Below are 22,643 nucleotides of genomic sequence, written 5' to 3' on the forward strand. Positions count from 1 at the left end.
GCGCCGTCTGCCAGTGTAAGGTGGTCATGGCTATGTTGACGTAGAGTCTTTAAATACAAATTTCTGGGCGGCGAGGAGAGGCGACTGCTGCTCACTGGCACTTATGTCACAACATAGTCAGTTAGTCAGGATGGGTGGCTGCTGTGGGTGGTGACCTCCGAACGCTAATTATAGAATTCTTTTAGCAGTCAAACTATCCGAGTTTCATTTACTTTGCCCAATGCCGATGTGTCGACGTCTGTTTCTGGTTTCAAGTGGAGTTGCAGTTGGGTTAATTGTTTATGCTTTACAATGTATACACAACAACAGCTTCATCACAACCAATGAAAATATGCTGGGAGAAACATGGTACAGACTCAATAGCGAACAACGAATACGCTAACAAACGATAGCGAAGAACGTGTCGATTATAGTGAACATCTCGAATGCATTATGTGGCACATAAGAAATTTCTTCATACACGATAAGCCCGACTCTTCTTGATTGTGAGTTACTGGCATATAAATGGCACAATTGTGATTATGGGAATCCTAAAAGTGCATACGGAGAACTTAAGTACTGAGTTATAGTAGTTCAGATTTGGACATTTTATAACTTAAATTCTTAATGTGCGTCACGAATGATCTATTAAAAATGATAAATTAAAATATCACTTTACGGAAATTTTACAAACTGGAGTCTAGGATTGCTAAAGCTGCTATTTTTTTAAAATTCAAATTGTCAACTGACGTCGATGGCCGCAATTACTAATGTGTTCCTAAAAGTTGGCGACATTGAAACAAAGTAAGCAAAGAGGAAAGTATGGAACTGTGGTCGGACAGTACGTTTAGCATGACGCATCGATGTGGGGCGAAAGTGGCAGACGTGGGGTATTGGGCTGCGGTATTTGAGTTTGGAAAACCGCTTGGGTTTTAGTCTTAGTCTTAGTTACTTGCGATGTCCGATAAGCTTTGCAAATCATGCAGTATATAAATAAAGATGATTGCCAATAAACTAGTGTGTATCAAAACAAAGCTTGCACAGTGGGAAGGCTATACTCGAGTGATACCCATTACTCAAATTCAAAATAAATGGTATATAATCAGTTCTTTTGGCAACGCTAACAAATTGGAAAACATACATGAAGGCATATTTATCTGCCGGCGCTGACCTTAATTTCTCAATAAATTATGATATCTTATGATTTGTACATCACCAGAAAATACATGCTGCTCAATTTTCAAACAGTATATATAGTTTCTGGGATTTCAACATTCGGTTTGACAGAAAAACAGAGATGGCCAGGTCAACTCAGCCAATGATCCTGAACTAGAATATATTTATATACTTTAAATGGTCGAAAGCGCTCCCTCCTACCTGTTACATTCTTAAAATACCCCTTTGCTCAACGAGCAGAATAAAAATGTGGTTTTTAGTAATAATTAGTAATCATTTTTGTATACGGATTTTCATAGCTATAGACGGAACGAAAACTAAGTAATTACAAACAATATGAGCCCATTTTTTAGCCGATGACTTAAGTATACCAGTGGTGTTTCATAGTGAAAGTGCAACTAAATGTGTGTCGACTTTACCTAACTAAGCTACCTATTTAATTTAATTCTCAAAAATGATAAAAGCAAAACACGTCAGCCGGATTGGATATTGGACAATTGAATAAACTATAAACTTTTAAATAAATACACTTTTGATTTTTTAGAATCATTTGGTCCCAAACGCCCACGAAGTAAGTTTTTGAAAAATCTACACCAACTTAAAATGCCAGTTCGAAAACTAATCCCGGCCGCGATGGTGCATAGCATGGTCCGCATTTCGCGTTCAATGAATTGAGCAATTAAAACACACGCAAATAATTATGGCCATAATTAAAAACTTTTCAATTATGTACAAGAGTAATTACCAGTTGAAATATTTTAGACTCAAATACCTATTACACTCATAAAATCAGTTGTAAATATTAAAAAATAGCCCTTATATGGAAAAATGTTCTTATACTAAGAACATTATTCCACACCTAATATTTTCATTACAATAAGTTTTTCGAAAGGATTTTTTTAAAATTGTGTCGGTCTTATTGTTTCTGATAAGCATCACAAGTAGAATCGGATAGCCATAGATTAAAAGAAAAGGATTTGAATCCTTTCCTAATCTACGTTTTATATGTGTACGCAGTTTAAGTATGAATGCCCCATTGATAAATTCTCGGAAAAATTATGACTGCATGTATACTATATATGACTTTATATGAACATATATGTATCTGTACATTTGTGCAGAGTAAAAGCTATCAGAAGAGTGCGTAAAAGGTTTGTTTTATCATACATTTGTTGTTTTCTTTTCAAATAAGGCCAAACGAAATCTGAAACATATGGTTTCTTTATATGGCTGATATGGCTGAGAATTGTTTGTTGATTATGTTTTTCTCCCTGCAATTTTTCGCTTTTTTTTGCGTATACATGGAAAATTGTGCTATAAAATGAGACGTTTAAGGTGCAAAAAAGTAAGTAAAACAAAATTAGTATGATGCGTTTTACTTCACAAAATGTTTTGACCCAGTTTTTGCAACTAAAACTTTTGCTAGATTTCTCTGTGTTGATACAAATGGAGTCACTCTAATGTGTCCATATCAGTGTGATTGGAAATAAAAAGGTGTTCTTTTAATTCACACAGCAAACAGTCCAAAATGCGACAAACGCCGTTATCAATCAATTTGCACTTCTTATCAAGCGCTCTTTCCCGCATTCTACCGCTCACACCCACACACCTATATTGAATGCCTCCCGGCTTACTCACCCATTCATATGTTTATACACAAGCGATGTACTATACAATTTTTTGCAAATACCTACTGATATGAATTAAGATTATTTTAGCATTGCCAGGTTATAAGTGAGTGAACCCACTTATACAGAGTCTAAGCTGATCTATCACTAGCCGATCCAGGATTTGTTGTTGGGGATTTTCGAAAAAATTCACACAATATTTAATCATATTCTTTAAAGCATCTACTAAAAATAGAAACCTGAAGACTTTTTTTACTGGAAATTTAATAATTGAATTTTTCGAGCGGAAAAACCATGTTTACCAACTACCATTGTTTTATAAACAATAAAATTAGTACCTTCGTAAATCAAGAATTTTTTCACTGTTTCGAATGGAGATTATTTTGAGCTCTTTATTCCTGATAGTTAAAGTTCACTTCTACAATGTGTTCGCTCTATTGAGAGAGGAATGTGTTTACAAATAAGAAAATAATTCCCCGTTTATACGGCAACATTGGCCCATGGAAACATATTTGTTTGCGAATTAGGCGTTTGTGTAAACGTAGCAGCACTCACCTGTGTGTCATTCAGTATCTCCAAGTGCTCTCCCTTCCGGAAGCTCAAGTCTTCGTCGGTGCGGGCGTCGTAGTCGTAGAGGGCGACGAATATCTTGGCGTTGGCGCTGGCCGTGTCGCTCTCCGGGATCTGGGGAACCGGACGGATCTGCTCTGGCGGCTGTCCGGCGTGCGGAGGCATTGGAATCTGGGGCACACCGATAGGCGGCGGGTCATCCAGTTTGACGCGTTCGGCGGGCTTGTCGATTGGTTCGCCCTTCTGAGTGGTGAGGCAGTTGCCCATTGTTGGATGAGTTACTTCTGCTGGCGGAGCGAGAGTTAAATGCAATCAATGGAAGCCAAATTGCAGCGATTGCGTTTACTGTTACTTTCACTGTTTGTTTATTGTTTGTTCGCTGCGAGATCGGTGCTTGGGTGTTGGCACTAATCGCCGCTCTCACTTGATCCCCTCTCCCGCTCCCGCTTCCACTCCTCTTACAATTTGTGCAAGTTGCTGTCGCGTTTTCGCTCAACTCTCTGTGTTTCAATGAGCACCAACTAAATTAAATGCTTGCCCACGACCAAGCGTGTCCCTGTGTGTGTGCGTGCGTGAGTGTTTTCTCACTTTTATCTACATTCGCTCGCGTAGGTGAGTGTACCTTGTGGATGTGTGGGTGTGTGTGATGCTGGAGCTGCTGTCAAACAACAAAAGCTACAGGATGACGTCGACGGGGGCCGCGAAAACAGTTGGAAATTGGCGATTAAACGGGTGACTCGCGCGTGCACTATTATTTAGCAGGCCTGGCATCCGCGTTTACATTTTTAAGTTAGTTATCGCCCTCTTTTCCCATCGCGTTGCAAAGAGACAATGTGACCGTTTTGTGCAAGGGAAAAATACCTTAAGACAGAAATATACTAAGCTACTGTATTTAAAATCTGTAAAATACTGGTTAAATACCAGAATATGCATAATACTTAAAAAGAGGGACCAGTTTCTACTATTACAGACCTTTCGACATTCTGACGATATTTCGTGATGATACTTCGTTTTCCGATGTTTCGATGTTTGACCTCAAAGGTCAATGAGAAAAATAGGATAATAAGAAGGGATTCTTATTCAGTTGAAGTATTACATTAATCGGAATATGTATTTCACTGGCGCATACTTTCACATTTGGCTTAATTGAACATTTATTACAATAAGAAAATATTAAATAAATACACAATCGTCAGAAAAAATGTTTAGTATATTATTGTTAAGATAAGATGTTTTTAATGTTTTGCCTGCTTTTGATAAAGATAATTGAAGTCTGGAATTAACTTTTATAGCACAAACTAACGAAAAGAACATATAAAACATGATCCGCTTGAAAAATCCAAATTCAAGGAAAATCTAGTACAACAACATACCGATATTTTTTCTAATTTGACAACCCTACTGTTTTGTCGCACTATCGCTCAACGGTCACACTGCGTGCATGGCGTCAATTTGAAAACAACGGAACTTGAAAAATATCACCGCGTCCTTTGCAGCGTGCTCTGTTTGCAGCTTGATTATTGTGGATATAATAAGGATTTTTAATAGAAATTTGTTTTGAATCTAGGGATCCAGTGTGCAGGCAGTCCCTGCACGTGAAACTCTATCCACACATAAAAGAGCAAATCGAAAATGGCGCTTTCCGCCTTGGCGTCCTTTGATGATTTGCGACGCTGCATGCAAGTGCTGACCGATGGAACTGCGGAGGAGGGTGAGTAAAGTAGCCCCAAGCGGTGCGAGTGATGAATCCCTACAACTGTGTTTTCCAATCCAGAGTTCCTACGGTTTCTGCGCATGTTCGAGCAGTATCACGAAAAGTGCGCGGGCTACGCAGCCGAGACGGCCAGGATCCAAAATGAGCTGGATAAGTCGCTGACCAAGATGGGCGACCTGGAGGGCAAGCTCTTCCATGCGCGCCGCATCATCGACATGGAAATAAAGGCGCGTCGCCAGGCGGAGCACGAACGCGATGCTATGGAGGGAAAGATAATGGCTGTGGCGGATTTGCTGCGCCACGAGCGCAATCTAAACAACGAGACCCGCGACAAGCTGGCCTTCCTTCACACACTGCCCTCCTCGCGAAAGCGCAAATCCCTCAACACCGTGCGGGAAGACAAGTCCTATGGCGACATCAACTCCACCGGGTCACTGCTGTCCGATCTGTCCATAACCCACTCCGAGGACGACTTCCTCGACGTGCGCACATCAAAGTCTTGGCGGGAGCATCGACCTTCGCTGCCCAAGAATCCGATTCCTTGTGTGGGTAACAAGAGATCCCGTCTGAGCACGGGTCTCAACGGCAGTATGTCGGGGAATACCCCAACCACCAGTAAGTCCCGGCGCTCTGGCGTCGGCATTGGAGTGGAGCAGCATACTGTGGACGTGGGTCAGGGCGCTGAGCGCTTTTGTGCCACCACTAAGGTCACCATACCCCAGGACGGGCAGGGCGTAATCAGGGCAGAGTCGACTATTGAGTCGCTGCCAGTGATTGGCGGTCATGAGAGGATCTGCGAGGGCCTGTCCTCGACGCCACGTCGATCGGTCCTGAAGGAGCCCACTGCACCGCCGCTAACACCGGTGAATGCAATGGCGCCTCATGTGGCCGCCGAATGCGGAACTCCTCTGCAGCACCGTCCGCTCATGAGGAGTCACACATTCAGCCAGAAGACGTTCTTGCGCGGCGACAATTGTGTTCAGTGCCAGAAACGGTAGGCATAGAGGGTTTTTTAATGTACGTATAGTCCTCATTGATTAAATATTGTACTTTTTCTAGCATTCGGTTTGGGGCCGTTGGCCTGAGATGTCGGGATTGCCCGGTGCGCTGTCACATAGATTGTCGGTATCTGCTTACTGTTAGCTGTGTACCGCAGACGGGAACGCCCACAACCAAGACTATGACTGGGTATGTCACCGACTTTGCCCCGTCCATTGCACCCATGATTCCGGCCCTTGTTGTGCACTGTGTTAATGAGATCGAGGCCCGCGGTCTCACTGAGGTGGGCCTCTATCGCCTGTCCTCGTCCGAGAGGGAGTACAAGGCCCTCAAGGAGCAGTTCCTGCGCGGCAAGGCCACTCCTCATCTGGGCAACACAGACATCTATGTGCTGTGCTGTTGTGTGAAGGATTTTTTGAGGTCCCTTACCGAGCCTCTGATTCCGACCAGCCAGTGGAAGGATTTCGCCAATGCTGTGCAGAATCCCGATACCAAAACGTCCCAGGATATGCTGTATAAGTCGGTGAAGCAGCTGCCACAAGCCAATCGGGATACGTTGGCCTTCCTTATACTGCATTTCCAACGCATTGCTCAGTGCCCAGTGGTACTGATGCCTATTGATAATATCTCGCTCATCTTTGGCCCCACAATTGTGGGCTACTCCACGCCTGATCCCGACCAGCACGCGATCTATACGGAGGTCTTCACACAGAAACAGGTGATGAAGGCGCTGCTCGAGTTGCCCGTTTCGTTTTGGGAGCAGTACATTGTCATAGATCCCACGCGAACGCCGGCAACAGTCATCAAGCGAGTCCCCAGCAGCAAACATGACTTGTTGTCGCTATATGGTAGGTAATACACCACTTATACGATACCTTATCTAAACTATCTTCCCTTCAGCCACTCCCTTCAAAGGAGGCACCATAAAAAAGCGAAAGTTTTATGGCACGCCGCCGGCATCTGCCCACAAGAAATAACCAGCCTTTCCTTGTTGGAAAGCATTTGACGTGTTACTTAAGTTTACTTCAAGTATTTGCAGTTTTTGTTTCCGGCCAACTATTCCCGAGCTGTATTTATATTTGTACCCAACTAACACCGCCTATTAAAAGTTTTTCTTTATAATTAATTCGTTCGATTATATACTGAAGCACTTTATCCGTACTAACACAAGTATACTCACTTTGAGAAATAAAGTAAAATATGCATTTGAAAAGCAAAGAGAACAATGAACAACTAGATTAATGAATGAAAATAATATAAGGGTTTTTTAATTCCCAAAATATGACTTTTGGTTTTATTTTTTGGTTAATATTTTTTGTTTAGAAAATATTTTTGACGCAAATTGATTGGTTTTTCAATCAAGATCATAAACATGTCAACCATTTCCGCTTCTAAGTACTTTAAGCCATATTACCATATTTTTAACACATAGAAAGGGGGATATTTCGTGTGTATTTACCATTAATATTACAAACAACTAATAGTAAAAATTAGATAAATTATGGGAAGTACACCTTATCTGAAACCAAAACACTCTCGTCCATTGATACATGCAAAATAATTATCGGAGCAGCACAGAAAAGCCCATGACTTCAGCACTTACACAGCTATCGTCATATCATCAACAAACTGGTTTCGACGGCTCCCGTGATAATACCCTTAACCACGACATGAAGCCGCCAGTCTGTTAATCGCAACCCATTCGGAATGTTCGAAGCGCATCAGAATCTATCTCTCCTGCTGGTGATTCTCCTCTCAGTGGCGTTCGCCAGTTGCTTTGGATCATCGAACGCGACGAGCTGTGGACACAGGTGTGGAGGAGGCGACTGCATCCGACTGGACCAGCTGTGCGATGGCACCGCCAACTGCCTAGATGCTTCCGACGAAACGGCCGCCATGTGCGATAAGGTCTGGTGTCCGGGCTACGGATTCCGCTGCAAATACGGAGCGTGCATAGCCAGCACTGCGGTTTGCGACGGAGTGAACGACTGTGTCGACGGATCGGACGAGGAGGGGTGGTTGTGCCGGGCCCAAATGCAGCAGGCCAACTGCGACAACTGGGAGATGTACTGCACCTCCGGTCAGTGCATGCCCTACTCCAAGCTATGCGACGGTGTCCGGGATTGCCGGGACGGCGATGATGAGCTTGAGTCCCTTTGCAAAGGGGTGGTCATACCAACTACAACTCTCAGATCCACAACTACAGAAAAGAATATCATTAAGATGACTCCCACAATGGCCACTAGGAGGACTCCGCGACCGAATCCCATCCAGGATAAAGGGGGATGCGTGATTCCCCAGTTGCCAAATGTGATAGTTAAGCACTTTACCGATGCGATCCTTCCCGCAGGATCCAGAGTTTCCAATGGCACTCGCATCACCTACGATTGCCCGGCGGAACACTCACTTAAAGGAGAGCACCAGAATATTTGCCAAGACTCGTTGTGGATTGAAAAGTTTCCCTACTGTGAAAGTAAGTTGGATACTTAATGGAACCTCTTAATTTTATTCAACTAATTTATTTTCTTTTAGCACCCGCAGCCTTTATCTTTAGTCTGGTGATATCAATATTCGCTTTCCTGATCGTAATACTTGTATTCCTAATTTGGCGGGTTCGACGGGACAACGGAAACAGAAGGCAACGTGAGGAGCACATTTGGCTAGTGGAGACCAGCAGAAATCCTCCCCAGCAATCTGACATACCAAAAGTCTAATGAGTTAATTCATTAAGTAAAAACACTTGATGCTCTGAATATTAAATGCTTCAAGTTTTTGAATTGTAACCGTTTTAGTGTTTGCAAAGTCTGCCGAATCAGTGATGAAAAGCGCTTAACATTTTAAAATCTTTAAAATTTAAAGTAACATAACATTTATTAAGATAGGTAATTGTTGCCCCTATTTATTATTTATAATTATAAGTTTATACAACTCTTAATAATTTGTTTAGGGCTCACTAAGTATTTATTTAAGTGAAAACACTATTTTAAGCTGCAAAAAATGTAATATATATATTTATATATATATAGTCGACTGCCAACATTAAATATAATAAACATTTTAAAACACTATATTTATTTAAGCAACACATATGTAAAAACCACTTGTTGCTGCGACTAAACAGTGACTGGGAATCGTGTTATTTATGCACAAAGAATACACGGTCACACGTTTCCACCGAGTGCGCCAATATTGCTCCAGTGCTCCGAAGCGTAAGTTCCCCATTTTAGAAGTGCCTCCAAATCAGATACACCAACCGATTAGATAACTAATTGCACTTGCAGCCGGCTCAGAGTCCCCTTGAAAATGGCCAACATTGCTAAGATCTTCGCCACCCGTGCCCAGGGTGTCCTGCAGGCAGCCGCCCGCCAGCCACAGGTGGCCACCAGATTCAGCAGCTCCTGTAAGTATAGTAGGGATTTCAGGGAGATCAAAGTCCACGCGGCCGATGCCCAGCCTTCTAAGCTGGAAAATCAAGGTATCAAGTGCCGGTTTCCGTCGAGAACTTGTTACTTTTCCAGCCAAACATTGGTTGCGTAATATCCACGATATGATCACCTCATAATGCCATCTCTTTCCCCCACTCTAATAGCCACCAACAACTGGGAGTACATCAAGACCGAAGTAGCCGGCGAGGGCAAGAACGTGGCGGTGATCACCCTGAATCGCCCCAAGGCCCTGAATGCTCTCTGCAATGGCCTGATGAAGGAGCTGTCCACCGCTCTGCAGCAGTTTAGCAAGGATCAGAGCATCGCCGCCATCGTTCTGACGGGCAGTGAGAAGGCCTTCGCCGCCGGAGCCGACATCAAGGAGATGGTGGGCAACACCTACTCGCAGTGCATCCAGGGCAACTTCCTGAACGACTGGACCGAGGTGGCCCGCACCCAGAAGCCCATCATTGCGGCTGTGAATGGCTACGCCCTGGGTGGTGGCTGTGAGCTGGCCATGATGTGCGACATCATCTATGCCGGGGACAAGGCCAAGTTCGGCCAGCCGGAGATCGCCCTGGGCACCATTCCCGGAGCCGGTGGCACCCAGCGTCTGACCCGCGTCGTGGGCAAGTCCAAGGCCATGGAGATGTGCCTCACCGGCAACATGATCGGCGCCCAGGAGGCCGAGAAGCTGGGTCTGGCCAGCAAGGTGGTGCCCGCCGACCAGTTGTTGGGCGAGGCCGTTAAGCTGGGCGAGAAGATCGGCACCCACTCGAATCTGATCGTGCAGCTGTGCAAGGAGTCCGTGAACACGGCCTACGAGACCACGCTCCAGGAGGGCCTGAAGTTCGAGCGTCGCACCTTCCACGCCACGTTCTCCACTGTGAGTTTTAACGTTAAACTCTGGTTTACACCATCTAATCTCTTGAATTTTTGCAGGCCGATCGCAAGGAGGGCATGACTGCCTTCGCCGAGAAGCGCCCGGCCAAGTTCACCAACGAGTAAGGCCGGATTTCAACCAGATCCCTCCCAGCCAGCATTGCATTTATATTCTCGTAACAAAATCTGTTGTTTGTACGCAATTAAAACTTTAATCGTGATAATTTGAAAATAACAATTTACGATAATTTGTCAGCACAATCTGTAGCATGCCAGCCGACTGTCAGGTGGTATTCCACATCTATAAAGGTGGTATACTCACCTGACAGTTGGCCAGCATGTTTCATTATCCTACTCTTTATCGAAACAGAATAAGTGCATAGGGGACTTCGATGGAATTCGGTAATGCCCTCGCTTGTTGCTGTGGAGTTTATTAGGCAAGTTTGTTGGAAAACTATGCGCTGAGTGACGATGCGGTCGTCGAGGGAAGCCATGCTCCCGGAAATCTATTCCTCCTCGCATTCTTCCGGATCCTGAAGCACAATTGCTGTGGCCAGAGGCATCGCACCACTTAGCTCTGTGCTTGGGACTGTGTTCTGTGAGCTTGGGTTGAACCAGGCAGTGGTCACTGAGTTTCGTGGAGAACTCATAGTTGCGATATGTGACGATTCCTTGTCTTATGTCCGGATAACGTGGCTCCAACGTTCGTGATGTGATGAAGTAATCAGTGCAAGGCCCGCATTGCGCCTTCTGTCTTCTGGCCTTTCTTCGCTCCCGGCGTTCCTCCCACTCCCGCTGGGCACGGGGTACCAGCGGTTGAGGAGCTTGACAGGAATATTGCTGTTTTGGCTTACAACTACCACTTGACTTGCTGTTCCAACTACAGCTTCCATAGGACCCACTCCTGTCACGACGAGTGGTTTCTTTTGGTCGGGACCTGCGGAAGTTCCCCATTTTTGGTGGTCCCGTGGAACAGGATGGTTCCTGACTGGTTGTCCTGAAATCTGCCCATTTTCTGTATCTTACTATTTCAGAACCGGAGGAGCTTGGTGATTTGCCAAGTCGTCTTGAACTGGATTCCAGATTATTATTTCTGTGACTCTGTTTTGTCCATAGTTTAAGATCTCTGGGACCCCTTATATCCTGGATTCTAGCATGATCTCTGAAGGTAATTCTTTTGTTAACAGAAGAGTTGGTTTCCTTACACATTTCCCTTTGCGTTTCATTAAGGGGCTCTAGTTTTAGAGAGCCTTCCCTTTTTCTATAGCAACCTACACTGAAGTCCCTGGAGCTGGTGGAATGCCTTGGTCTTTCGCTTTCCGATTGGTTGGATTTAAAATGGAAAACTTTAGAGCCCGTCCAGAAGAACCGCTTTGCAAAGGCGTGCAGTCTGGGAAGCAGGCGTGGCTTCTTCGGGATGTGTCTATCTGAATCTGTGCTTAACTTTCTTAAAACGGGTCCCGACCACTTGCGCTTTCCTTTTTTTTGATTTTCTTTGGTGGGAGTATCATCATCCTCCCACATAACAGAACTGCCATTGGAGGTCTCTTTTCGATTCCTGGGATTCCACAGCTGGGAGGATTTGCTTTTCCAGGTGGATGAAGAATTGTCAAGTTCATCAAAATCAGAGCTGAATTGAGTAATTATGGAACTGCTGCATCTACAACTTTCTGGATTTGTATCAGAATAGCTGCGGCCAAATTGAAGTTGGTGTAAATGACTCTGGGGTACCTTATAAGTTTTTTCACTATCAGTTGCCCTCAATTTCTCCTTTACCCGGCTTCTTATATCTGCATTAGTTTTAGACCAGTAGTATGAGTATGGCCGACTGTCCGGAAACATTTGCCTTTGGCAAGACTTGTGCTCCGCAAGGCGCTTTTTCTCCTCGTTTCGAATGTCCGGATCGACGGCCGACCACAGATAACAATACGGCGGTGGCTTCTTCTTTTTGCATTTTGGGATCGGACAACCAAACTGATCATGTATCTTCTGTTTTTCGGAGAGATGAACAAAACCTTTGTATCCGGTGCTAACTCCCTGGCGATTCGGAGGCATTTCTATATCGTTTTGATCAGGAGCGGGTTGATAGGAGCGCTCTACACTAATTTTCCAATTACTGGAGATGGATGCGTGGAAGGAGTGCTCTGAAGTTGGAACCGGTTGTACCAAAACATTTTCCTGAACCTTACAATGACCTTGATCTGGGTTACTTTTCCAGCACTCCTCTTTGGATGTAATGGAACATATCCCATTATCCCTGCTTGTTATTATTTGACTACAGCTCTTCGCTTTTTTATTTGCTTTTGGCGCACTCCTTTCATAATTAGTTCCTTGAAGGGCCTTGAAGAAAGGGCGATTTTTATACTCGATGCAGCGAGGATCTCTACTCTTTCTGAATCTGGCCTTTTTATTGGGACAAATTGAACTGTTCAAGGATTTCGGAAGCCATTTAGGCGTATCGAAGGGACAAGGGCAATTGATTATCTTTTCAATGGGCCTTAAATTTCCCTGGGATCTGGATCTGGGCTTCGATGTGCGACTCAGTTCGAAAGTGTGCTGGGATTTAGAAGCAGTTAAATTTGGTGCCTTCTTACTTTTCAGCGGTGGAGCTAAAGATGGATTACTGACATAAATTCGATGTAGGCTAGTCCCTTTTAGCTTACTCTCCTTTAGCTTATTTATATCCTTTGAGTAAGCTTTCCCAGCTTCCTGGACATTTTCCTTCCCTAAAACCTTTTGATTACTTTTCTTTTGGTCCGGGGTACCTTTGTTTTTGGCAAACATTTTAAGGCCTTGTGTTTTTGGCTTGCTTTTAGATGCTTGGATATTCTCTGTAGTTAAGGGATCAGAAACATCCATGTTTCTAGGACAGGGGCAGAGGGGTTTCTCATGGTGACGGATACAGGCCACATTGGTGCACGGAAACTCCAAAGGTGCAGCTGTATCGATGCCAGGACGCATGTGGCGTCTCTTAGCCTCCGCATCGTATTTGTAATAATCGAAGCTTGGCCGGAGGGGCAGGTACTTACGCCGAAGCTGCTCAAGACCCCGCATCCTGGCGTGGTGCTGCTTAAGGAGGCACAGAAATTCGGGGGATACCCTTCGTCCTGGAAGGGAGAAAGTCGCCGCTTTGTTCTTCCGACGCAGAGCATGTCTTATGGGCACTCGAAACCTGAAGCAAAACTTCCTTTTGCATGGTTTCCGCTCGGCTGTGGATCTCCGTGTGTTCAGATACCACTCCGTGGCTCCGTCGTCCACATCGAAGTACTTCAATCCACGACTGGTTATGCTTGGAGGTCCCTCCAATTTTGGTTGGGCAGGAGGATCGGGATGCAGCGTGGAGCACCACAACGAATCCAGACAGTTATTGCCACAGGTCAGGAAGTCGTAGTAGGAGGTGCATGTACTCTGCATGTTCAGCTTCTTTGTCTTCAGAGCACTTAAAATATTCATCGTAGAAAGGGAATTTTGTTGTATTAAAACTGAAAAATTTGAAAAATAACCTAGTTTTACTAAGGTTGGTTGATAGACACACGTAAATAAGTCGGCAGTTCATTAAAACTTAATTGTCTTATGGTTTTAAAGCATTATAAATCCTAAGGCGATAATTAATCTAAGGACAATCATAAGATTAAGGACTTAAGATGCCTGTATTTGTTTTTTATGACGGACCCAAGATTCATTTCCGTTTCTAGGACTATCGTCTAATATTCGACGTTCAATAATTTATTTGTGCACAACATCTTCTGTTGGCGTTCATTTCTTCGCAATTTATTGTAATGGGAACGAATCCCATTTCGAATAAAAATCGAGTTTTATTCGGGTTTTCCTGATAAAGGGTTATTTTAGTTAAGATCAAAACAGAAGAAGGCGGAAATAACCTTCCGAAGGCAAACTGCATCAGTCAAATTTTCTTTGTTTAGTCAATTCCAAGATTTCTTGATTGGTAACGATCCAGCTGTTCCTTCCAAAACCGGTCGGAGTACCGACGAATTCTTAGTGGTCTCTGGGAATGCAATTGCGAAGGGTTCAAGTGCTTCAGAGCCTCCGGGAAATACTTGTTGTAGATCCGTTTGGAGATATTTGAAAGACTAGCAGAGTCCTCTGGTACGGTCAGTATCTTCTTTAATGTGGGAAACTTTCTACGCGGTTTCACCTTTTTTTCTACCTCTGGTTTTTTAATCGCCGGCCTCTTTGGAATCTCCAGAATGTTCTCCGTCATGAAATCCCGCGGTGGCTTGGGTGGGCGATAGTCCTTGCGTATGGCAACCTGCTTCATTAGCTCCTGGATGCGTGCCTGCACAGCGGCACGCTCGTCCATGTAGAAGCTCTGTCGCACCTGCTCCCTCAAGCTCTGATATTTGGACTCCTGGCTCTCCCGGCTCTTGATCTCGTTGCCCACCGATCGCATGGTCAAGATGCTCTGCCGACTTCGGGAGTCTTCCGAATAGCTATCACTCGGTTTGGGCTTGTGCTTGTCCCGCTTCGGTGCTGACGATTTCTTGTGGCCCTTTTCGGCCTTGTTTGAAATTCCAACTAACATATCGCTGATTGATTTCTTTAAGCCATCGTCCGGATAGTACTCCTCCGGGTAAGTGTCAAACAACAATTCATCGGTGTCATTGGGCTCGTCCTCCTGCTCCATTTCCCGACTCTTCCGTGGCGATAGCAAGGAATTGGAGATGTTCGTTGTGCTGATCACAGAGCCGCCAGTTCGCATATTCTTGTTTGATATACTCGGGATAGATGACTTGCGATAGAAATAACTTCTGTCGCTCCTCATATATGAAATCGGATGCTTCGAGTTCATCTGGCTCACTATGTTTTGATCCGCTTTAGAATTTTTAATGTAGTAGTAGAATTTCTTGAGGTGTATTTTCCTGCCAGGCAAGAACAATTGGCGAGACCTCGAAGATCGAATAGACATTAGCGAGAAATCACTGGTTGAGGAGGAGCGATATTTTCGTCGTCGAGTCCTTGGCTGTTTGGGCTTTGGTGATGTATTAACATCTAATTCATGTTCTGGTACTTTAGATTCTTTGGGCATCACAGTTTTCTCCAACGGTCCCGAAACTTCAGTTTCTTTGTCCATCAGTTTGGTCACATAAGGTCTAATATACTTGTGATCTTTGGACATCTGTCGCCTCTTAAAAGGTTCCCAAGTTTCGGAACTTGTGTTATTTTTTGTTTTTATTCGGTAATTGCTTGCCAAAATTGGATTGAGTTCTGGCATTATGGTTTCTTTGCCCTTAAGCATTTTATGGAATAGTTTCGTAGGACCTTTTTTTTCTTTACCGACCTTCATTTGCCTGTAAGTTTCCGAACTACGAAGTCCATAATTTGGTATAAGGTTTATTTTTAGTGCGGACTTCTTTAGACCAGTCTTATTTGCTTCCTCATTTTTCTTAATTTCCTGTGGCTCAGCAAATTGGATCCTACTTCTCAGAGCAGGAATAAGTTCAGGCATCTCGACATCGCTGTCTTTAATTAGATCTTTAAAAATCTTTGTTCCGGGTTGTCTCCGTTTCTTAATCATTTTTCTAAATGCCCATGAAAACTTCGCTCCGACCTTAGTTGATATCTGTGTCGGCGAATTTTCGATTTTTGAAATATCTGTTGATGATGCAACTTTTAAACGATTAGATGATTTTAGAAGTGGATGAAGCTCGGGTGTTTTTGAGGCCTTTCCCTTAAGCATTTTAGAAAATAGTTTTGTGTACTGAGCAGATTTTTGATCCTTCTCAAAAGAAGTGGCAACTTTAAGGTTGTATCTGCTCCTGAGAGTTGGGTGCAGTTCTGGGATCACAACTCCTGCTTTTTTAAGCATCGGCCCAAAAAGATCTGAACTTCGAAATTCCCTGTTTTTCTCGCTTTTCTGGTATCTGCCAAACGGCGTTTCAACTCTCCTGATTCCTTTAAGATCCTTGACAGGTCGTTGATTTTTGGAAAATTGCTGAAGCAAGTTTTGCTCCAACTTTGCGGAAGATAGTTTTGGCTTTTTCTTCTCTTGAACAGACTTAGGTTTTAGTGTTTCAGAAGGACTATAATAAGGACTATCCTTCTTTAGCCATTCCGGGGTCCGACGAGCAGTTTGATTTTGATTTAAATCAAAAAGCTGATGGAACTTGTCCAACCCTTCACGTTTTTTGAGATTGTGGCTGATAAATTTCTGCCTTTCCAATTCCTGGTCATCGTCTTTTTCTTGAAGCTTTACTTCGTGCTCTTCACGCCATCTGGGTTTTATTTTCTTAACAATTACAGGTCGTTTGGTGAGAGGAGGCAGAGATCTTTGTGCTATTAAAGTGGGTGTGGCATACAGATTGGTTCTTTTTTCAAACAGCACAGGTTGATTTCGTTTTCTAGCAATATTATCCTCCCTCTGTCTTTTTCGAAGCTTACAGCAAATTTCGTAGGCATCTTTATCGTCCATTTGTGTCGTCTTTTGTTCGTTATGAACCAGTAGCTCTCGCGAGTTCTATAAAATTTGGTAAATGGTCAAATAAAAAACTTATTAAAACCCATTATTATTATTTGTATTGATTTATGTTGTTTCTATTATTGCAAAGATATGTAATTTGTGAATGTATATTTTGTATTAAAACAACATGTTTCAAAAGAATCATGTCAATAAATCGATTTTATTGTAAAATACTTAATATACAACTGTATTATAGAAATTATTTTTACCTGCGGATTGGCTGAACCCAATCCATTTTTCCTAATTACTGCACAATAATTTTGTATTTTCTTTTGTATCTCTCTGTAGGAATTGGGATGACAGTTACACCAGCAGATATTGGATTTCTGAAATGCAGACATTGTATAAATTCCAAACGCAAATATCCTCCTCAAAACAAACAATTTGTTGTATTTACCCGAAAGAGAAATCAGAATTTGAATTAAAAATCAAGGATGGCCACACTGGCTGCGCCCAACAGCACGCTGTAAACTGCGGCCTAACAGTGCCGTAAGATAACGCGGCTCGATTCCAACCACTCCGACATATATATAGTATTTGGCAAGAGTCCTGCGCGCTGACAGTCGAAATTCCGTTGAGAGCGAAGCTGGCAAAAAGTAAAAGTGAAAATCAGGCCCTTGAAATTTGTTCATCAATTATGCATTGATTAACGAAAGCAGCGAGCGAGAAACAGTGAATGTGAATTGTTTTGAGAGCGCGGTTAACGGAAAGTGAATTTGAAAAGGGTTTTTGGCGGATATACACATATATATTTCTTTGCGTTCCGTAATCCATAATTGCGCGAAAGCACTCGAGCGCACACACCACCCACCACCAACACCCACACCACGCACGGTATATACACACACAGTTGTGGGTGAGCCGCCCCCACTGTGCCCTTGGCCCCACGGACCCAAGAAGCGTTCGATTTTTCACAACAGTCAGTGAAATCGCCAGTGGAAGAACGAGAGCCCCGGGAACCCCGATAGCCCCGACCACCGGAGACCCATACAAATCATCATCATGGACATGCTCAACCAAATACTCAGCATCAATAACGGTGGCGCCTACGGGGGCGGGAAGGCGGGCGGCGCCTTCGACCCGCTCACGTTCGCCATGAAGCCCCAAGTGGTCATCAGGGCCCTCTGCTGGGTGAGTGCTCCGACAAGCTCCGCTCGGGGAGTCGGAATCGCTGCGATTTGTGGACACACACGACCCGATTGCCACACTGTTTACACGACGACGCATAATTCATGAAGTAATGCTGAAAACGAGTCCATACAGACCGTTTATACGCCACCAACTTAGCTGATCTCTTGATATTATATAATACATTTTGTTAAATATATTTGCGAAATAATTCATGAATTTTTACAGACAGTTTTAACTTAAAACTTGTCCTTACAGTCCTTACAGAACACTTTTGCACATTAATTTTAATTCTATTTAAAATATAGAGTCCGGACTTGTAAAGCTGAATTCTTGAAATAGTACAGTACTTGACTTAGTGTTTAAAAAAGATGTTTATTTTCTTAATAATTCACCGTAAGCTTCAGTTTTTTCGTAAATGTAGAATCCTTACATTCCATTTTCACACCAAAACTTAATCACTTGTTAAATCAGGTGTATTTAGTTTAGTTAAAAACTTTTATTGAACATATTTTAACGAACAAATTGTCAAATTATGAAACCAAATTAGGCAAAAAAATTTTAAAACAGAAAAGGTGTGGCTTTAGCTGTCTTATACCAAAGTAGCTAATTTTTTTGAAATTACCAATTTAATTAATATTAATATTGTTTTTAAACCGACGCCGTAAACCTGACCTTTATGTGCCATTTTCCCTGTCGAAGGTGTGCCCGTAAATGTTGCATAAACCGTATATGTGTTTTGCAATATAAGTAAACCATGAATGTCGCCACATAAACGCAGTGGCACTCAAATGTCCGAGTAGTCCCGTGCCCGATTTGTTTACCCCAGTTGCGCAGTGGCTCAGGGGACTTGAGCCGAAAAGGGGGGAGTACTAGTGTTCAGCTGCAGAGTGGCCATTTAAACTCTCACGCCCATGAATGCTTTATTATCAAATGTCGTAAAGTGTCCTGGCGATTGGTCACTAGGCTTAGAACTTTATTTAACCATCGTCTTGATGTGCGTCACCATCGTCGAAGTGGGAAAAATGTTATAACTGAGGGGGCGGTGGTTCGACGCCTGTTTGCTTTTCATTTGTGTATACGTAATATTTTCCCACTCTGTTGACCAAGGACTCTTCCTCGCGATTGCACAGTCGCTCCCACTCTCCTGGCCAAACAAACCAAACTTGGCCTTCATTCCCCAAATTGGGTCACAACCATAAGTACGTGTCTGCCCCGATGTCTGTGTACTTGAACTTCTGGTTTGTTGCACCTGCTTAAGAAAATCAATAGTGGAGTGGGATTTATATGGCTCATAAACTATTAATACGCTTATATGAGAACCCCTTTTTTATTAAACAGACTATGAAAATACTGAAATTTCCCCCTTTAAATATAAGTAAAAATGTGCAATATAAACGTATATGTGGAGCAAATTGCTAAATACGTTTTGGCTTTCCCTAATAGAAGTAAATTTTGAAAAGAAAACTAATAAATTGTTTAATGGATACTAAACATAACTTATAAGTTTTATTCTTAGTGAAGTGTGATTTCAAATTATCCCTTATTACAAAAGAAAGCATATAACTTCAAGGCAGACTTAAAAAAGGTTTTAAAACAAAAATCAATAGACCTCTTGAATTTGTTCGCTAACTGGTTACTTTTTAAAGTATATATTGCAAAAGGTACACAGATAAGTTAAGTAAAATAAAAAATAGTTTAACATTTTTAGGTATTTATTTAAAAGAAATAATTGTTTAAATAAGACCACTGGCACGAACAGAAATAACCCTGTCATTATCCACATTTTGTATGTGCTAGTAAGACGTGCATATAAAAGCGACATTAAAACGTAATGTATGCTCTCACTCATAAGGAATTTACCCGCCTTTCCAGCTATTTTCGGTCGTGGTCTTCGGCTGCATATCCTCGGAGGGCTGGACGGAGAAGGACGGCAAGGAGTACTGCCTGTACAATGGTGACGGCATGGCCTGCAAGTACGGCAACATGGTGGGCGTCTTCGGGTTCCTGGCCTCCATGGGTTTCATGGGCGGCGAGTTCCTGTTCGAGCGGATGTCGTCGGTGAAGAGCAGAAAGCGTTACGTCATGGCCGACATGGGTTTCTCGGGTAAGCTCCAGGGCATTCCATAGATTGTGACCCTGGGCTGATGACAATCCTTTATTGCAGCCGGCTGGACATTCATGTACTTCGTGGCCTTCCTCTACTTGTGGTCCCAATGGAGCTCGTCACCCCCGCCGCCACTGGGAATCGGAGCTGGCAGCATGAAGACCGCCATCTGGTTCTGCCTCTTCTCGATTGTCAGCTGGGTGGGTAGACCTTAGTCCTTGTACTACTCCCTGTGTCCTGCCATAACGGAATTCCATTTCTCAGGCCCTCTGCGCTCTGATGGCCTACAAGCGTTTCCTGATCGGCGCCGGCGATGAGTTCACCTCCGCCTTCGAAACGGACCCGGCCAACGTGGTGCACCAGCAGGCCTACGGCTACTCAATGGACAACGACAACGAACAGTACAGCGCCTCACCATTTGGCCAGCCACAGCAGGGTAAGTCCATAGATTCATTATAAATCCTAAATCATAAGATTGTTCAACCATTTTCATCAAATTACTTTTTTTTAATATAGAGTTTATAGAATTTATTTATTTATATAGAATTAATATAATTTATAGAATTTATTACACCTGTATTGATACTTTCTGTTGCCAATAAAACTAGTTCGATTTAGGTCCGATTTCTCAATGTCATGTTAGTTCTGTTCACTGAGCAAGAAAGTTGACATGTAGTCAAATTATTCAATGTCGCTTTCTCAATGTGATGTTAACTCTTTGAAGGATAAATCTTTTAAAGTTTTCTTGGTCATTTTCGTTTCGCCGATTAATCAATGTCAAAACTTAGCATGACTTTTGGATTTATTTATTTATTTATCTGTAGTTTCAGTTAAATATTGGTGGGTTAATTCCATGTAAAGAACTATGAGAGTACTATCCGTTAAAGTATGAAAGTGCATATTTTGATCTTCACATCATAGTGAATAAAAAAATATTAAATATAATATTAAATTAAAAAATGTTATCAGTCTCATCTATAAAAGTATTAAATATCATATAATTTATTAATAGATTTTCTGCCGTTAATCATGTTTTAAATCTATTACAAATCCACAGGAGGCATGGAGCAGCAGCAATCCGGAATGGAGTACCAGCAGCCCACCTACTAAGGAATTTCCACACACTTGCTCCTCCGTTGTCCGCACACACTCACTTCGATTTTGTAGTGCAACTGGCAAAGGTTTTACACGACTAAACAGCAACACACAAGTTGGCTTTACCATATACACCGATGTCGAACATATAACAAGAGTAACCGAAACAATAACAGTTGAAACAAGCAAGCAGCAGCAGAAACCAATCCAAATCCACGCACTGGCTTTAGCTACTGGAAGATATATCAGGGGATATATATTTGGGATATGTTGGATCTATCTGATATGTCGGAGTAGTTCGAATAACTCGTAAGCTAGCCCTTTAAGTTGAGTGTGCAGTTTTTTGTAGTGGACATTTGTTGCAATATATTATACAGATATACAACTAGTTATATATCCCATATGTATACATGCTACCCGCGCTTTCAACGTTGTTAGTTATTTAGTGTTTACGTGTACGTACCATATGATTTTGATTTGTGCCAGACCCTGGTCCCCCGATCAGCTTGTTAACGATGGCAATAGCTTGCAACAGAGGGAAACATGATGTTTTTTAGATAAATTTACACACGTGCAGTGCAAATACATAGTTGAAAAAATAAATTGAAGCAATTTGGCCACCGGAAGGACAGACGAACCACTGCTCAAGCCACATATCCAATATCTATCTGGACATACCCACAAATAGACCTGCGGCCAGGGTCGAAGCTTGGTTAGTTGAGCAGCAATAGCAACCACAATAATAAACGCCAAACAATATGTAAATTCTAAACAGTAAGCGATCTTTAAACCGTAGAATTGTTGTGTGGGTATACGTTTTCGGGAGATTACTGCAGGAATATTACTAGTTATGGTTCGCAATCACGCTGAAAATGGTATAGGGCTTGTTCAAGGCTTGTTGTTGCCCCTCCCTACCAAAGATTTGTATAGTAACTATAAATACCCAAACAAATGGAATTATACTTATGTGTACAATACCCATTATGCATTGTAGAGTGGCGGTCTTACCCAAAAAAAAAAAAAAAAACTGGGTGCGATGCCTCCTTCAATATACTTAAATATCAATGAATGTAAACATATTGATTACATAAATGTTCACTTAGTGCAGCAACTTGCGATAACCTACAAATGTATTTGTTAAATTAAATACTATATACATATATATTATATATATTTACGGATTGTACGTTTAATACGAAGCGCCCTGTTAAATGCAACAAGGAGATACAAATATACAAGTATAAATTAATCATGTAGAATTCGTGTGCGTTAAAATGGTAGACAAAGAAAACCAAAACCAAATTTACTCATTTCAAAAATTAAGATCGAGAAAAATAGAGAACCCAGCCCGAAATCGGCTTGAACACTATTGTAACAGAGAAACTCCTCAAACAAGATTCTCAACTGGAAACCCCTCAAATAAATATAAATACATATTTTTAAAAACCAACCCAAAATCAGT

At 42.6% G+C, this 22,643-nt stretch overlaps 7 protein-coding genes across 7 annotated transcripts in view; 4 read left to right on the top strand and 3 right to left on the bottom strand.

Moving 5' to 3' along the window:
* The window catches only part of LOC108053589 (tyrosine-protein kinase Src42A), a 34,234-nt gene extending 30,036 nt beyond the window's left edge, over window positions 1-4,198 (bottom strand). Inside the window, exon 1 of the mRNA XM_044456511.1 lies at window positions 3,339-4,198. Coding sequence (XP_044312446.1) covers window positions 3,339-3,620 — 282 coding nt within the window. The 5' untranslated portion in view covers window positions 3,621-4,198. The remainder of the gene's footprint in view (window positions 1-3,338) is intronic.
* Window positions 4,199-4,781: 583 nt separating this feature from the next.
* On the top strand, window positions 4,782-7,346 carry LOC108043720 (rac GTPase-activating protein 1). The gene is made up of 4 exons (XM_017122530.2): window positions 4,782-5,064; window positions 5,128-6,061; window positions 6,127-6,914; window positions 6,967-7,346. Exons 1-4 carry the CDS (start codon window positions 4,986-4,988, stop codon window positions 7,041-7,043), a joined length of 1,878 nt encoding a protein of 625 aa, XP_016978019.1. The 5' UTR covers window positions 4,782-4,985; the 3' UTR covers window positions 7,044-7,346.
* A 96-nt stretch (window positions 7,347-7,442) lies between these two features.
* LOC108043718 (modular serine protease) lies at window positions 7,443-8,988 on the top strand. The gene is made up of 2 exons (XM_017122528.2): window positions 7,443-8,539; window positions 8,599-8,988. Exons 1-2 carry the CDS (start codon window positions 7,774-7,776, stop codon window positions 8,778-8,780), a joined length of 948 nt encoding a protein of 315 aa, XP_016978017.1. The 5' UTR covers window positions 7,443-7,773; the 3' UTR covers window positions 8,781-8,988.
* A 209-nt stretch (window positions 8,989-9,197) lies between these two features.
* Window positions 9,198-10,606, top strand: LOC108043719 (probable enoyl-CoA hydratase, mitochondrial). The gene is made up of 4 exons (XM_017122529.2): window positions 9,198-9,275; window positions 9,348-9,466; window positions 9,656-10,377; window positions 10,434-10,606. The coding sequence occupies exons 2-4, from the start codon at window positions 9,370-9,372 to the stop codon at window positions 10,497-10,499; spliced, it is 885 nt and encodes a 294-aa protein (XP_016978018.1). The 5' UTR covers window positions 9,198-9,275; window positions 9,348-9,369; the 3' UTR covers window positions 10,500-10,606.
* A 94-nt stretch (window positions 10,607-10,700) lies between these two features.
* Window positions 10,701-13,828, bottom strand: LOC108043717. The gene has a single exon (XM_017122527.2). It carries the CDS (start codon window positions 13,824-13,826, stop codon window positions 10,725-10,727), a length of 3,102 nt encoding a protein of 1,033 aa, XP_016978016.2. The 5' UTR covers window positions 13,827-13,828; the 3' UTR covers window positions 10,701-10,724.
* A 408-nt stretch (window positions 13,829-14,236) lies between these two features.
* Window positions 14,237-17,219, bottom strand: LOC108050631. Its single transcript, XM_044461839.1, has 2 exons — window positions 17,061-17,219; window positions 14,237-16,848 (listed from the first exon to the last, which is right to left on the bottom strand). The coding sequence occupies exons 1-2, from the start codon at window positions 17,190-17,192 to the stop codon at window positions 14,293-14,295; spliced, it is 2,688 nt and encodes an 895-aa protein (XP_044317774.1). The 5' UTR covers window positions 17,193-17,219; the 3' UTR covers window positions 14,237-14,292.
* A 161-nt stretch (window positions 17,220-17,380) lies between these two features.
* On the top strand, window positions 17,381-22,638 carry LOC108050633 (synaptogyrin). Its single transcript, XM_044461860.1, has 5 exons — window positions 17,381-17,982; window positions 19,855-20,086; window positions 20,147-20,286; window positions 20,351-20,522; window positions 21,144-22,638. The coding sequence occupies exons 1-5, from the start codon at window positions 17,854-17,856 to the stop codon at window positions 21,194-21,196; spliced, it is 726 nt and encodes a 241-aa protein (XP_044317795.1). The 5' UTR covers window positions 17,381-17,853; the 3' UTR covers window positions 21,197-22,638.
* The last annotated feature ends 5 nt before the right edge of the window (window positions 22,639-22,643 follow it).

The sequence above is a fragment of the Drosophila rhopaloa genome, unplaced genomic scaffold (genome assembly GCF_018152115.1).
Source record: "Drosophila rhopaloa isolate 14029-0021.01 unplaced genomic scaffold, ASM1815211v1 contig_115, whole genome shotgun sequence".
Taxonomy (NCBI): domain Eukaryota; kingdom Metazoa; phylum Arthropoda; class Insecta; order Diptera; family Drosophilidae; genus Drosophila; species Drosophila rhopaloa.

Bases quoted from the DNA above. Each gene is read 5' to 3' on its own strand.
- LOC108043717 (XM_017122527.2), bottom strand. From the start codon at position 13,826: ATGAATATTTTAAGTGCTCTGAAGACAAAGAAGCTGAACATGCAGAGT.
- LOC108043718 (XM_017122528.2), top strand. From the start codon at position 7,774: ATGTTCGAAGCGCATCAGAATCTATCTCTCCTGCTGGTGATTCTCCTC. The intron at 8,540-8,598 runs GTAAGTTGGATA...ATTTTCTTTTAG, and splicing joins AAAGTTTCCCTACTGTGAAA to CACCCGCAGCCTTTATCTTT.
- LOC108050633 (XM_044461860.1), top strand. From the start codon at position 17,854: ATGGACATGCTCAACCAAATACTCAGCATCAATAACGGTGGCGCCTAC. The intron at 17,983-19,854 runs GTGAGTGCTCCG...CCGCCTTTCCAG, and splicing joins TCATCAGGGCCCTCTGCTGG to CTATTTTCGGTCGTGGTCTT. The intron at 20,523-21,143 runs GTAAGTCCATAG...ACAAATCCACAG, and splicing joins ATTTGGCCAGCCACAGCAGG to GAGGCATGGAGCAGCAGCAA.
- LOC108050631 (XM_044461839.1), bottom strand. From the start codon at position 17,192: ATGTCTGCATTTCAGAAATCCAATATCTGCTGGTGTAACTGTCATCCC. The intron at 16,849-17,060 runs GTAAAAATAATT...CAAATTTTATAG, and splicing joins TGGGTTCAGCCAATCCGCAG to AACTCGCGAGAGCTACTGGT.
- LOC108043720 (XM_017122530.2), top strand. From the start codon at position 4,986: ATGGCGCTTTCCGCCTTGGCGTCCTTTGATGATTTGCGACGCTGCATG. The intron at 6,062-6,126 runs GTAGGCATAGAG...TACTTTTTCTAG, and splicing joins TGTGTTCAGTGCCAGAAACG to CATTCGGTTTGGGGCCGTTG. The intron at 6,915-6,966 runs GTAGGTAATACA...TCTTCCCTTCAG, and splicing joins TGACTTGTTGTCGCTATATG to CCACTCCCTTCAAAGGAGGC.
- LOC108043719 (XM_017122529.2), top strand. From the start codon at position 9,370: ATGGCCAACATTGCTAAGATCTTCGCCACCCGTGCCCAGGGTGTCCTG. The intron at 9,467-9,655 runs GTAAGTATAGTA...CCACTCTAATAG, and splicing joins CACCAGATTCAGCAGCTCCT to CCACCAACAACTGGGAGTAC. The intron at 10,378-10,433 runs GTGAGTTTTAAC...GAATTTTTGCAG, and splicing joins TCCACGCCACGTTCTCCACT to GCCGATCGCAAGGAGGGCAT.